The 15,142-nt window shown below is 59.6% G+C and overlaps 1 protein-coding gene across 1 annotated transcript; it reads left to right on the top strand.

The window, feature by feature from the left end:
• Positions 1–1,412: 1,412 nt before the first annotated feature.
• BXZ73DRAFT_109857 (uncharacterized protein) lies at positions 1,413–3,153 on the top strand (the record flags this gene model as incomplete). Its single annotated transcript, XM_048017314.1, has 6 exons — positions 1,413–1,451; positions 1,488–1,715; positions 1,782–1,882; positions 2,126–2,461; positions 2,525–3,070; positions 3,120–3,153. 6 exons carry the CDS (start codon positions 1,413–1,415, stop codon positions 3,151–3,153), a joined length of 1,284 nt encoding a protein of 427 aa, XP_047870699.1.
• Positions 3,154–15,142: the final 11,989 nt, after the last annotated feature.

The raw sequence follows: 15,142 nt of genomic DNA, 5'->3' as shown, positions 1-15,142 counted from the left end.
AACTACTAGTGCGTATCTGTTCCACTCTTCATGAGACGGTGTTGAGACGCCTCTTCAGCACCTTTCGATGGTGGTGCATGGCTCGCGGGAGGAAGTTGGAGGAGAGGCGGATTAGCTATGCGCTCTACGCGCAGGTCGTGCGCGAAGGAGGCCTGGTCGCGGCCATCATCATGCGCTACAGCGCGATCCCCAGTCATTGTGAGTGCAATTGCTTCAAGTGTGTTATGCATACTGACCTCGGCGCATGTAGTCACGACTGCGCTGTTCGCGTCCTGCGGGATGACAGTGTGGACTTTCCTTGCCTCTGCCATAGTGTCGCTCCCCAAGCAGTTCGCTGGCGTCTTCTTAGGCAGCTCTGGGACTTCGGGCAGTGAGTAGCATGGATCTCTCCCGCGATTCCGAGTACTCACTGTATGCATGTGCGTGGCGATTTAGCGTCCAGCAAGGTCACCACTATCGTCAAGGGTGTCGTTGTTCTGATCACGATCGTCGCAACCATCTTCGCGATGAAGTACATCAACAGACGTGTGGACGAGGTGAAGGAGGGCGTGATATACATGCGGCGCAAGCAACGGTCCGTCCTTTCTCTCTCTCTGCGCACGCTTTTATATGTATCCCATCGCACAGGCAAGCGAAGATGTTCGAATTCGCTGGAGAGCCCCTCCCAGCCGACTTCTACGACTCCAAGACCGGCGCCGGCCCCCACTCGAACAAAGTGCGCGCCCTGGAGACCTCTCCTCACGGACCCGTCTACCGCATCACGCACCTGGGTCCGTACACCAACCCGCGCGCGTCCAACGTCGCCCCAAACCGCGGGGTGGCGCCCTGGGCGGCGCAGTACGAAGCGCCCGCGATTCGGGGCCCGCCCAACCCGTACTCGCGCAGAAGCACGCTGACCGTCCCGCCCCGTGCCTACTCTGGATGAAGCACGGGCTGCGAGTGCGTGCAGGGTGAAAAGGCGAGGATTTCGCCAGGGATTGGACGCTTTTGGTTTTAGCTTTGGTGATGCGATTTCACGGACTATGTCGGTTGTGTGACTGTATTTTTACTTGGACTGTAGTAGTAGCTGTTTTGATGGCGGACTCGCGCGGGCGCGGCTTTGAATTGTACTTAGACGTGTGACTGACGGGACGGAAGGAAGGTGGACATGAATACTTACATGACCCTCGGGCCGGTTGTCGTTCCGAGAACCGAGGATGACTAAGCATTGCCACGACGGTCGAGCACTCGATCGCGAGTGTCGCTGGGACGCTTCTCACTGCCGACGCGACCTATATCTCTACGCATGCAAACTGGTACGCACGCGCAGCGCGCTGCTGGCATCTAGAGTGGTGCTCACACCCAGGCTGCGGCGTGGAAAAAGGTTCGCACCCCTTCGCAGCTCGTTCGCGTCATACCTGAGAATCTGCGCTATGCGTCAACAGCCCCGGACGTTATGGGTCGTCGAGGCTGTAAGTACACGCCAAAGGCTCGTATATTTTCTCCAGCTGTGGGTCCTCGCGCGCGCTGCGCGACCTGTCCGTCTGCACGAGGAGTTCCCCGAGTATCCGTACGTCTCTGCGTCGGACTTCCCGCTCCCCGAGCAGCCCGACGACATTCCGGCGCGCCCGCTTCCCAGGGACGGTGCGTCACCCGCCAGGCATCTATCGCTCCGCTGGTACGAGGAGCACGTTGGCTGGCATGATCAAGCGGCAGGTCACGCCATTGTGGACGCGGTTTTTATGGCGTCGAGGCCTATAGTGCGAACGGCCGGCGGCCATCTGACTGACTGGTTCCTTCAGTCTGTGTTGAGCAGGCGCAAGGACGATTGCGGCGAGTCCATCGAAATCGCGCTTTATGTTGTGGATGCCGTCGTCGGCGCGGTCGAAGAGCAACATGGCACGTGGGCCACGTTCAGTCCGTGTGGACACTGGTGCCGGACTCACATGCGCGAGGATGCCCGGTGCCGACGTTCTTGTGTCTCGTCGGGCAGCTGAGATTGGGGCATTCAGAGCTGGTGTGGTAACGATCGCCGTGAGCGGAAACGGACCAAACAAATAGAACAGTCTCAAGTGTGCTTACATCCGTGTGAACTCCGAAAAGCACCTCACCTACCGCAGCTGCGGGTGCACGCACCTTCCTTTAGTCCGCGCCACTCGCACTCCTCTTTCCATCTCCTCATCACCCCGACCTGCATCACCGCCTCGTCAATGCGCAACATTGAACCACCCATCTCCAGCCTCCACAAAGCGAAAGATTTGTGGTACAAAGATGGAACGATCGTCATCGTTGCCGGCTCCACCGCCTTCTGCGTACACAGCAGCGTTCTTGAAGCAGTCTCCTCCGTGTTCGGAGACATGTTGAACCTTCCTCAAGAGGGTGATTTCGAAACTATGGAAGGACGTATTGTCGTGCGCGTCCCAGATTCCGAAATCGATATGTCGCATTTCCTCCGAGTGGTGTTCCGCCCGGGCTACGACAGGTGAGCTTAGCCGATCCTCACACCTTGACATGGCACGCCGCTAACATTCAGCGAGTCGTGAAGTCTCGCCTACGAAACTAAGCCAATAGCCTTCTCGGCGCTCGCATCTTTCCTCCGCATGGCACACAAATACGACGTAGACAAGGGCTTCGCCTCCGTCGTTGACCGTCTCTCGCGCCGTTTCGGCGCGCCCCTCCATACCTCACTCGGTCACCGTACCACCTGGGACAAGGTCGAAGCCCACCTCAACGCCTCCTCGGGGGTCACGTTCGACCCCGCCGATGCGATCGAGGCCGTCAACCTCATGCGTCTCATCAACTCTTCCGCGACAGGCGCAGACTCTCCGCCCCGCTTCGCAGACACCGCGGTCGCGGTCGCGCTCTTCTACTGTTGTGTCGCCGCCGACGGGAAGCCGCAGATTCTTCGAAACGGCTGGGCTCGCGCGGACGGGACGACGGAGGTGCTCAACGACGCAGATTTCGGACGATGCGTCACCGCAATGGTGTGCCTCCGGCAGGAGTTCGACGACGTCGTAGGGCGGGCGATGGTCGCCTTCTGGGAAAACTACGATAATTTCAAGGACGACGTGGGTTGCTCCCGGAAGCCCCAGTGCGAAAACGACGTGCGTTATTGGTTGCTTGCGGAGAAACTTCGTCAGGAGTGCCGGCGGACGTGGTCCTCCGGGGATATGAGGGATGTGTGGGTGTGGTCGGAATGGAGAGAGGTCGCGCCAGAGCTGTATCGCTGGGATTGCTTCAGGGAGTGGATATGTTCGGGGTGCAGGAACAAGTATCACCAGCTTTTGGAAGAGTCTATGTTGGAGGGATGGGAAACTTTTGTAAAGCAGATTTCGGCATAGATAGTCATCACTGAGCCCGGTAATACGTACGAAGCCACAACAAGCGCTGATGATTTTACCTCGACCCGCTTGCACATAGCGCATCGCGCCGATGGTGACCGGGACGGCCAGGACGATCACGACGATCTTCACGATCCTGCCTGCGGTGCGGAAAAAGCGCAGGCGCGTGAGTGGGGGACTCGGAGAGCGAGAGCGGAGCAGACGGACTGAAGCGGTCGTCGCCGATGAAGACCAGCGCGAGCTGTTTGGGGAGAGAGAGCGTTGCGGCGAGGAGGAAGACCCAGAGGCGCATCCTGTTGGAATCTGCCCGCATACTTAGCAAGCTCGGTCGTACGGTACCAGCGCTTAGTCATCGCGTAGATAGCCGCCGTCCCTCGTCCCGCACTCGCCTCACGCGTTTGCCCTTCACCACCACCTCGTTCTCCCCCGCGTCCGTCTGTACTCGCCTCCCGGTGCCCATAGGGACCAACCGCGTCGTATCGATTGCCTTTACCCTCGTTCGACCCCGACCGAGCCGTCGACTTCTAACACATCCCGCACATCGCGAACACGGCCGTGGTCACTGGAGAGGCTCTTGAGTCGGAATCTCACACCTAGAGCGATGAAGGGAGACACGTACTGTGCCCGGGGATCGCGCTGTAGCGCCTGACGATGGGGACCAAGATGCCGCCCTTGCGCACGACGCCGGAATAGAGCGCGAACTTGAGCTGCGTCTCCTCGAGCTTGCGCCTGCGCTTTGTGCACGAGTACTTAAATACGAAGAAGGTGAGCAGTTCTCCGAGGATCGTGCCCGCAGCGACGATGCCGAAGCCGATCCCAACGCCCCAGATGTCGCCGACGAGGAACGCGATGATTTCGTGGCCGAAGAGCTGCACACGCGGACCACATGGTGCAAGTGACCACTGAACAATTTCGAGGTCGTTTTATCCAATCTTGCTAGGACGTCGGAGAGAGTTCATCTAACAGTACCTAGATACATAGGACCAGCACTTCATCAGCCAGGTCTAGGTCCCATGACGGCTAATGGGAGGATCACTTGGATTGAATATGGTCTCATGTTTGCTTACACTCGTGGGAACTCGAAGCAAATCACCTACCGCAGCTGCAGCCGCACGCACCTTCCTTCAGTTCGCGCTACGAGCGCACCTCTTTCCATCACCCCATCATCTTGACCCACATCGTCACCTCATCGATGCGCAGCATTGAACTGTCTATCTCTAATCTCCGCAAAGCAGAAGATCTGTGGTACAACGACGGAACGATCGTCATCATCGCCGGCACCACCGCCTTCTGCGTGTACAGCAGGGTTCTTAAAGCAGTCTCCTCCGTGTTCGGAGACATGCTGAACCTTCCCCGAGAAGGCGAATACGAAACTGTGGAAGGACGTGTTGTCGTGCGCGTCCCAGATTCCGAGACCGATATGTCGCATTTCCTCCGAATGGTGTTCCGCCCGGGCTACGACAGGTGAGCTGAGCCGACCCTCACACCTTGACATGGCACGCCGCTAACATACAGCTCGTGAAGTCTCGCCTACGAGGCGGAACCAATAGCCTTCTCGGCACTCGCGTCCTTCCTCCGCATCGCTCACAAATACAACGTAGAAAAGGGCGTCGCCGTCGCCGTCGACCGTCTCTCGCGCCGTTTCGGCGCGCCGCTCCACACTTCACTCGGTCACCGTACCGCCTGGGACAAGGTCGAAGCCCACCTCAACGCCTCCTCACGGGTCACGTTCGACCCCGCCGATGCCATCGAAGCCGTCAACCTCATGCGTCTCGTCAACTCTTCCGCGACAAGCGCAGACTCCCCGCCCCGCTTCACTGACGTTACGATGGCGGTCGCGTTCTTCTACTGTTGCGTCGCCGCCGATGGGAAGCCGCAATTCCTTCGGAACGGCCAGCCCCGCGCGGACGGGGCGATGGAGGTGCTCAGCGACGCAGATTACGGACGATGCGCCACCGCGATGGTGTGCCTCCGGCAGGAGCTCAACGACAGCTTGGGGCGGGCGATGGTCGCCTTCTGGGAAGGCCACAATAATTTCAAGGACGACGTGGGTTGCACCCAGCAGCCACAGTGTGAATTCCACGTGCGTTATTGGTTTCAGTCGGAGAAAATTTATCAGGAGTGCCGGCGGACGTGGGACTCGGGGAACACGATGAAGGACGTGTGGGTGTGGCCGGAATGGCGAGAGGTCGCGCCAATCATGTATGGCTTGCCTTGCTTCAGGGATTGGGTCTGTTCGAAGTGCAAGGACAAGTATCACCAGCTTCTGGAAGAGTCTATGTTGAAGGGATGGGAAACTTTTGTAACGCAAATTGTCGCATAGGTAGTCGTCTATGGTAACGCACGAAGCCCCCACAAGCGCTGTTGACTTCACCTGGACCCGCTCGTACTGATTGTTCAACACGGCCGGTGTGCGCGGAGAAAGTACCTTCCAAGAGTTCAAGAAATAGCCGTGACAGATCGAGCTATTTCTTGGACTATCGTATTAAAGACCCCGCGCGTCGATTGCGCGTCGTAATCTAAGACCATTTCGTGAGGTGGAATAACCATCCGGATACCTACTACTGGACCGGGGCTGGCGCAACAGATACGTCGCTCAGCTTCGGCGTGTCAACCTCATCCGCGTCCGCCTCGAGCTGCTTCGCCTGTCTGTACGCGTCATAACTGCCGTCAGCGCACAGGAAACGCCGCGAACGAGACGAACGGGGGACGCACCTCGCCTTCCGACGGGCATAGATCACCTCTTGCTTGATCGCGTCCACCCTCGCGCCGATGTAGCGCATCGCGCCGATGGTGACCATGACGGCCAGGACGATCAGGACGATCTTCACGATCCTGCCTGCGGTGCGGAAAAAGCGCAGGCGCGTGAGCGGGGGACTCGGAGAGCGAGAGCGGAGCAGACGGACTGAAGCGGTCGTCGCCGATGAAGACGAGCACGAGTTGTTTTGGGAGCGAGAGCGTTGCGGCGAGGATGAAGACCCAGAGGCGTATCCCGCACGTCGCGAACACGGCCGTGGTCACTGGGAAGGTTCACGGCGTCAGACGTTCAGAGTGGTATTCATGCATATTACCCTGATCCGTAGTCAGGTATGCTGGCGCGGACAGTCGTACATATGAGACCCACGGTCGAGGTGCGATTCCGTCCTCAGAGCGCACGTCAAATTTCTGCTGCACGACTCGACCTAGATCCAGACGGCATCGAAGAAATCTGGCGCGCGCTCGAGCATTCGAGTCTGCCTATGTACATAATCCCCGCGCAGCAGCAGGACGACGCGCTTGACCACGCCGGGCGCGACGTCCAGCGGCTCGCGCGGGAGTGGAAAGCACGTCGGATTCGCGGGGGAGATGGAGGGATCGGGTGGTGGGAGGTCCGTCACCCGTGAGGACGGGGAACGCACGAAACGGATGAGGGACGTCCCAGACTACCTCGTCAACAGAGATCTGTGCCAGAGCCAGCCGCACTCTTTGTTGGAGCCGCTATGGTAGGGCGACAGAGGTAGAGTCGCGTCCCGTGCATACAGACGAAGGTTTGATCGACCTCCGGCCGAGGGACTCAGGCTAGAAGGGACGCACGTAGGAAACCGAACTGGGGATGGCATGGAGGAAGAGGCTCGGAATACATAGACGGAACGATACGAGAAGACGTACGTGTTTCATGGGGTGCGTACGCGCTATGTCTGAGCCCCGTTCAACGTCGAAGTTGGAGAGAGACATCGCGCGCACGTGCGGCAGCGAGAGCCGCCACCACAGAACACGTTCAATCTGGGTAAAAGGAAGGTCCTGAGATGGCAGCGGTGTTGAGGAAAGGATGCGTACTGTTGCTGCTGCGTCCCCTCCTCCCCGGCGCACTCCGCACGAAGCGGTGCACTTTCTATCTTCGGGCTCATGAACGAGCGAGTTCCTAAATCCGAGGTATTGTTGTGTCCGATAGGAAGTGTTCGAGCCGGGGACGAGGGAGGCGGTGGAAGAGACGGAAGATGGGGCCCTAACCCTAGCCTGAGGTTGTCTACTAGGGGCTGACAAAGCACTGACAAATCTATGGCGCACGCCGGGAGGCGAGCGCAGCAGCTTCCGATCTCCAACCACAATGGTTGAGAGATGTCTTTTCTGCTCAACCGACGCCGTACCACGCCTTCGAAGGACCCACAAGTATTTCGTGTCTGTATTGTTCATATCTACTGAGCTTCCTCTCTCGCACGAGCTGAAAGAAACCAATCCATGAGGTCAGGTTGTTCAAATTTAAGCTAATCATCGCGGTTGACTCGTCCAACCAGGTCATATTCGTTCCTCGCACGTGAGGAAGATACTTTGTCATCATAGGGGTTTTCTTGTTCACGTTCCCATGTGTCCAATTCACTCTTTTCTTGATTTCCTCCCACTCTCCTCGTTTTTGAGCTTACACCACTCTATCGTGAAATTTTCGCTCTCGACGAGCTGATCTGAGCCTCTTAATCGTTCGCAAAGCAGAGCCTCCTGTGGTGGCGCCGTTCGGCATCGTGGTGGCTCCATGCCTCATGACATACTCGAATCCATAAATCGCACAAGTCAGGGGCACCCTCTACGTTCTTTCTCATCCACGTCTTCTCTCCTTCTGTAGCCGCCGACCACTCTTACTCAGCGTACAGACTCCCACTCAGTCCATCATGGAAACGCTACCAGTGGAGCTCTTGCAGCGGATCTGCTTCTTCGCCGCCGTTGACGGCAGCGCTACATCCTGCTCCCTCGCTCTCGTGTCCAAGCACATCCACCGCGTATCTCAATACCACCGGTTCGACAACGTGGCGCTCATGGGACGCCCAGGATACATCGAGGCACTGACACGAAGGTTGGAAGCAGGAAAGACACGCAACGCAGCATCTTCGGCTCGGCTCCGCCACCTCTTCCTGATCTGCACGCAATCCCAATATCTCCAGCTCGTGGAAAAGGGCAGGCGTTCCTCCACGGGCAGAAGCCCCTTCATGGGCAAGATTTCCTTCATGAACGGAGGTCCCGTATACCTCCCTGAGGGTTTCCTTTCCCCAAACGGCGCAAACGACACTACGCCAGATTCTGTCCTTCGGTACGCCAAGTCGATAAACGACCTCCTCCGCGCTGCCGGGCCGGGTTTGGAAACCCTCACCATCGTCTTCCTCGAGCGCGACTTGACCCAACACATACGGCTCCCACTCACCCTTCCCACCCTCCGCGAGCTCACCATCTCTGGCGCCCCGCCGTCGTGGCTGCTCGACATTGCGGAGCCCCGCCCGCCGCACCAACCACCGCGGTTCTCGGCGCTCCGACGCCTCCATTGGTACGAACGCTCAGGCCCAGAGGGCACCCTGCGCGACATCCCCGCGGTCGCCGCGCGGCTCCCCGCGCTCACGCACTTCCGCCTCACCGGGTACATGGATGACAGCATGCCGGGAGTGTTCGACGCTTGCGCGGACGAAGACGTGCTGGAGCGCATCGCAGACAGCCTAGAGCCCGAGAACTGCCGAACGTACCCGCATCGGAACTGGTGGGGTCTCCCTCCCCTCACGCTCCACCGCCTACTGGATCCGCGTGCGTGTATCCGATTCATTCCTGCTTACGGTCGTCGGCTGACGCTGAGCGGTGTCCTTTTTGTTTGCAGCGAAGGTGCCCCTGCTGCCCGAGTGGTGCGGGCTGCAGCAGTTCGCGATACAGCCGCCGTCCGTACGCTGCAGGGACGAGCAGGGCTACGGGAAAGAAATCATCTTCAAATTGCGGTTGATGTGGGTGTCGCTGGCGTCGGCGAGCCTGCCGGTGCACGTCTTCGAGGCGGGCGACACGTGGCAGGACGAGGATGGCAACCAGGCGATGTCCGCGGACATGTTGCGCTATTGGCACGAGGAACGGATTCGAGAGAACCGGGGTTGTTTGGCGGACACAGAGCATTTCAGGCGGACAGTGCAGAAGGATTACCCCAAATATCTGCATTGAGTCCGCAGAAGCCCTTGAATAGGCAGAGAAGGCTACACGGTTAGACGTACGCATGAGCACACAGATAGCATATTCTGTCAGCGGTACATATGACTTCAGCCCGGTGCGAGGGTGAATGGACGCGATAGGCTCAGGTCTGTTCATCGAGCACCCACTTGTGGGCCCCTTCTGCATCATTTCACCCTCGCCTCGTTTCTGCGCGCCGCTCCACACCTCGATCGGTCACAGTACCGCCTGGGACAAGGTTTAAACCCACCTCCACACGTCCTCACGCGTCACGTTTGACCCCGCCGATGCCATCGAGGATGTCAACCTCATGCGTCTCATCAACACTCCCGAGACGAGCGCGGACTCTCTGCACCGCTTCGCAGACGTCGCGGTCGCGTTCTTCTACTACTACGTCGCCGCCGATGGGAAGCCGTACATCCTTCGGAACGGCCGGCCACGCGCGGACGGGACGGTGCCAGGAGCACGTGCTCAATGAGACCGACTATGGACGATGCGCCATCGCGATGGTGTGTCCCAGGTAGCGCAGAGCTCAGCAATGGCGTAGGGCGGGCGATGTTCCCCTTTTTCAACGGGTACGAATGCCGCAAGAACGCCGTGGGTTGCCCTCGGCAGTCGACGTGCAAGACGAGTTGCGTTGCTTCTTGCTTTCGGAGAACCCGGCGCGGGACTACCAGAGGACGTGGGCCTCGGGGGGCATAAGGGACGTGTGGACGTGGCCGGAATGAACACCAGCTACTAGAAGAGTCAATGAGGAATGGCTGGAACACGTTTTTAAAGCAAATTTCAGCATAGGGAGTAGTCACTAAGCCCGGTAGTAACGTACAAAGGGGTGGCCTCCCATAGCCTTGAACTTGGTGCTGCCGTTGGAGTATAATAACCATACTGTTTCTTGACCTGTGTTCCCACCACAGCGATGGTGTCCGAAAATGCACGCACAATATCATAGAATCTCACTGCGTGGTCGACAACTCAGCCCGTGTGAATGAGAAGTGACGAGAAGCCTCACTTACCGCAGCTATGGATCCTCGTGTTTTCATCGAGGTCGGCGTGTCTTTCTTTCTGACTACCATCCCCACTCCTCTCCTCTCGAGATGGGACTCATTGTAGACTCGTCAAACCTCCACAAAGTTGAAGACCTGTGGTACGAAGATGGCACGATCATCCTCATCGCTGGAACAGCCGCCTTCTGCGTACACAAGGGCGTGCTCATAGCACTCTCCCCCATATTCCGCGACATCCTTGCACTCCCCAACTCTCCAAACAACGACACTATGGAAGGCCGCGTCGTAGTACGCATTGCGGACTCGGGCCTTGATATGACGAACTTCCTCAGGGCCGTGTTCTGCCCGGGATACAAACGGTATGCCCAGTCGGCCCGCATCATGCATCCACACCACTTTGCCTGCTCACGCTGAACACGTCCAGCCTCGTACGCAACACCCAGCAAGTCTCATTTCCCGAGCTCGCCTCCATCCTCCGCATGGCCCACAAGTACGAAGTCCCAGAGGCGGTCGCGATCGCCGTGGACCGCCTCTCGCAGCGCTTCTGCGCCCCATTCCACACCTCGCTCGGCCGCCGAGTCACCTGGAACGACGTCGATAAGCACCTCGACACGGCCCACGCCGCCGTCAACTTCAACCCCGCCGACGCGTTCGAAGCCCTGAACCTCATGCGCCTCGTCAACGCCGCCGCGCCGGGCTCGGGGCCTCCGCGCTTCCCTGACCGCGCACTTGCCGTGGCGCTCTTCTACTGCTGCGTCGCCGCGGAGCAGAACCCGCGCCTGCTCCGGAGCGGTGCGCAGCGCAAGGATGGTACTGTGGAGGAGCTGAGCGACGCGGACTTCGAGCGGTGCGTGCGTGGGATCGCGCTCCTCCGCCAAGAGGGCTACGACGGGATATCACGCGCGCTTATGGCGTTCAAAGACGGGTACGACGGGTTCAAGAACCAGATCAAGTGCCCGCGGCAGAACGGGTGTGAAAACGACATCAAGCTTCATCTGGCGAACGTTCAAGTGAGGGAGTGCGAACGCACCTGGGATCGCGGGAGCGTGCGGGACGTTTGGGTATGGGTGGCGAAACGAAAGCCTGCGCCGGGGCTGTTCGGTGCGGAGGCGTGGCAGAAGTGGATGTGCGGTCCGTGCAAGAAGAAGTTCGAGCAGCTGTTGGAGGAGTCGATGGTGAAAGGCTGGGACATGTTTGTCGCGAACATGTCGGTCTCGAACTAGACAACATTGTAGCCTTGCTGTATCACCTCCCACGCTCCGCGATGTGCAATGGCCCTGACACGCGACGTAAATGTGTGCACGCACGGTTCCAAGAAGCGCACTATAATACCGTGGCAGCAAGGTTTCGGACAAGGATTCCGGCTCGAGTACAGCAGATGACGCTATGCGCGGCCCGGTCGGCGGTAGTTGTCGTGGCTCTCACAGCCAGCCAAGCTTCCCCGCGCCGGTGCGCGCCTGCGGCGAAGGAAACAGTTCAGCGTCGCGAAGAAGCAGAGGGAAGCATGACTTGGGAATAGCGGAATGAGCGGTGCAGCACAACATCCGGGCAATCCAAACAGGCCAGGAACGCGCGGACCACCACACGTCCGTCTTGCTCACGGATCTTTCGCGAGCAGTCACGGTCTTGCCGACGCAGGGTGGAAGCAGGCATCCGCGGGGTCATCAAAATCGCGTCAAAGTGCTCGGAAGCGTGCTCCGGCGCTGGTATGTTGTGGCGTGCGCCTGGCGGCCATACTCCGCCCAGAGGCCACGGACCCGAGAGTGTTAAGACGTAGCCATTTGGAATGCGGGACGGAGACGGAATACATAACGCGTGCGGAGGGATGCTTGCGCGGGAGACTACCGCCATCCCCGTCTCTCTGTCCCCCACGGCGCCGCCCCCCTCGGATCTCGGCCGACGCTCGACGCGCGAGACGGGAACCCAGACAGTGAAGGACTCACCACCACGCCATGGCTGCCCCCGCAGAGATGACCGCCCGCAACCTCAGCGGCAACTACACCCTGGTGCGTCTCCCTGTCCCCTCCCTGCATCCGCCCCGCCCCGCCGTGTTCATCTCCGTGCCCCTCCCACGCGCCCAGAACAAGTCGCTGAGCCGGAACAACGACGAGATCCTGCGGGCACAAGGCGTCAGCTGGATGCTGCGCAAGACGATCGCGATGGGGAACCCGCACCTCCGCATCGCGCACGCCTTCGACGGGCCCGGCGGGGTCGAGACGATGGACAACGAGCTCAGCGCGGCGAACCAGCGGCGGAGGGAGCGGCGGACGTTCAACGGCGCGGAGCGGTCCGCGACCGGCACGCTCCTCGGGAGCATCACCGTCGGGAACTGGCGGCGGGACGCGGAGGAGATGGAGGAGCTGGAGATGTGCGGGTGCTTGACGGAGGGGTGGCTGCCGGAGACGTGGGTGGACGGGAAGATCATCTACATCCGCACGACCGGTGATGCGGGGTGGGTGATCCACCAGGTACGTCGTCCCGGGGTGGTATTGGACGGTCTTGACACATCGCGGGCAGACATGGGGGTTGCGGGTGGTTGATGGGGCCAAGAGGTATGTGCGGAGGATCCACCTTGCTGGTGCAAAGGGTGAGGTAGTAGAGGCGAGACTCGTGTACGATTACGGTACGTGCTCGTCGTAATAGAGCTTCCTAAGACGTCTGACTTGCATAAACAGACGGGCCATTATGAAGACGAGGCAGATCTTGACGGCGAGCGGGTGCGAGATGGTCGTCCGGGGGAGAGAGAAGGCGCTTATTTCTGCCGCACCCAGCAAGTGTTCAGCATTTTTGTTGCCTTTTTTATTGCTCCATTCCAGGAATGGGCTCTGTGCCTTCTCCATCTTGCTCATACATTACTTGTTTCAATCCCAGCGCGTGACCATATCACAAGATGACGAGGCTCCTTCCGAACACGTACTAAAATATGACCCTCTACGTTCTTAGTGTCCCGAGAATCAAGCTCATGATCATGCTACATTCTCAACAAATCGTTCCCACCCCTTTAGCTTCTCAACCTCCAGGAACAAGAGGTATTTCTCTCTGCATCCCGAGCACATCGCCTGCCAACCGTGATACATGATCTCCGGCGGCGTCTCTACTTCAGCCGCCGTCCACACATTCCTCGCGGCCCGCGGTTTCCACGTCAGCTCGCCCTTCTGCTTTGATATGACGGAAACGGAGACTTGCAAGCTAGTGCGGCAATCCGGCGGCCGGCGGCACTTCACGTCGTCCTTGAACGCGTCGTACCCGAACGAGAAGGCAGCCAGCGCGCGACTCACGGTGTCGTCCACCTCCCGATGGAGCGGCTCGAGCGCGCGGACGCACTGGTCGAAGTCGGCGTCGCTGAGCATCTCCACCGTGCTGTCCGCGCGCGGCGCGCCGACGCGGAGGATGCGCGGGTTGGATTCCAGAGCAATGCAGCAGTAGAAGACCGCGACCGCGACCGCGCTGTCCGGGAAGCGGGGGGAGTTCGATGTCGGGGCAGAGGACGAGTTGACGAGGCGCATGAGATTGAGGGCTTCGACCGCGTCGGCGGGATCGAAGATGACGCCGGAGGAGGTGTTCAAGTGTGTTTGGACCCCGTCCCAGTCGACCTCTCGGCCAAGCTTGGCTTGGAAGGGTGCGCAGAAACGCTTCGTGAGGCGGTCTACCGCGACCGCGACCGCGTCTGTGACGTCGTATTTGTGCGCGAGGCGTAGCAAGGAGGCGAGTTCAGAGAATTCGCAGTGTTGTTGTTCACTCCTCAGACTAGAGGGAGAAGAGCGAGAGTCAGCCTTCGAACGGCGGAAGTTCATCAAACGTGCGCAGAAGCTCACCTTTCATGCCCAGGGAGAAACACTATAGTGAGGAAATGTGTCATGTCAATTGCAGAGTCTTGTACTCGCACGACAGGACATCCTTCCAGGACGCTGTCTTCTTGAGAGCGTGGGAGGGAAAAGAGGTCGGCAAAGACTGATGAAACGGAAGCGAGAGTGCCCTTGTAGACTTTAAAGGCGCTGGAGGAGCCGGCGACAATGATGACCGTGCCGTCGTCGAACCAAAGGTGTTTGCTCTTTACAAAAGGAATCGGACTTTCGGTGTGCGTCATCATAGTGGGTGGAAGTCAGGATGGAAGTAACTCTGAGACTAACGTTAATGAGAGGTGACGCACGGCTTTTGCAGGCGTATCAGATTGACGCCATGGCCATTGGCAGTGCTGCGGTAGGTGCTTCTGAGTCGCCGATTGAACTGCCCTAAAAGGCTGCCCGCCCTCGGGCCGGCTACCCCTTTGATGTCGGCTTACTCTCGAGTACTGCGTCACCCCAACGGATGCTGCGTCAGTTTCCCCGCGATATTGGTAGCAAGCTATTCGTCCTCTCCCTCCGCGGCACCGCACAGAACTTGCACCGTGACCGTACGCTACCCCCACATTAATCTCAGCTCACCCGAGTCCAACCCACACTAAACACGCCTCCAGAAGTCCTCCCCCAGCCTCTCCTCCCGCACCCGCACGACGCGCTCCCCCGCCGCGTCCAGCACGACCGCCGTGTCCGGCACGCCCGCGTCCCCATACACGACCCGCCCCACGCGCGGCGCCCACCGCCTCAACACGTCCCGCGCAACCTCCTCGAACAGCACCCGGACCTGGTCCGGGTCGCTCGCGTCCAGCACCGTGCCCCACGCCTCCTCCTCGAGCACCCAGCCCACCGTGAGCGCGCGCTCCTCGGCGACCGTAGGGGCGAGCACCGCCGGCGCAGACTTGCTCGCGCGGTGTCCCGCACGCGTCGGGTGCGTGGTGGCCTGCCACTGGATCGGGAGCGGGACGAAGTCGGGCTGCATGATGTCAGCCCCGCGGCCCCAGTCCCACAGAACAAGGCAAGACGCACCTCGGCC

This window comes from Epithele typhae (assembly GCF_022376455.1).
Source record: "Epithele typhae strain CBS 203.58 chromosome Unknown BXZ73scaffold_289, whole genome shotgun sequence".
Taxonomy (NCBI): Eukaryota; Fungi; Basidiomycota; class Agaricomycetes; order Polyporales; family Epitheliaceae; genus Epithele; species Epithele typhae.
Note: the sequence above shows the minus strand (reverse complement) of the source record. Positions and strands in the feature narration are given on the sequence as shown.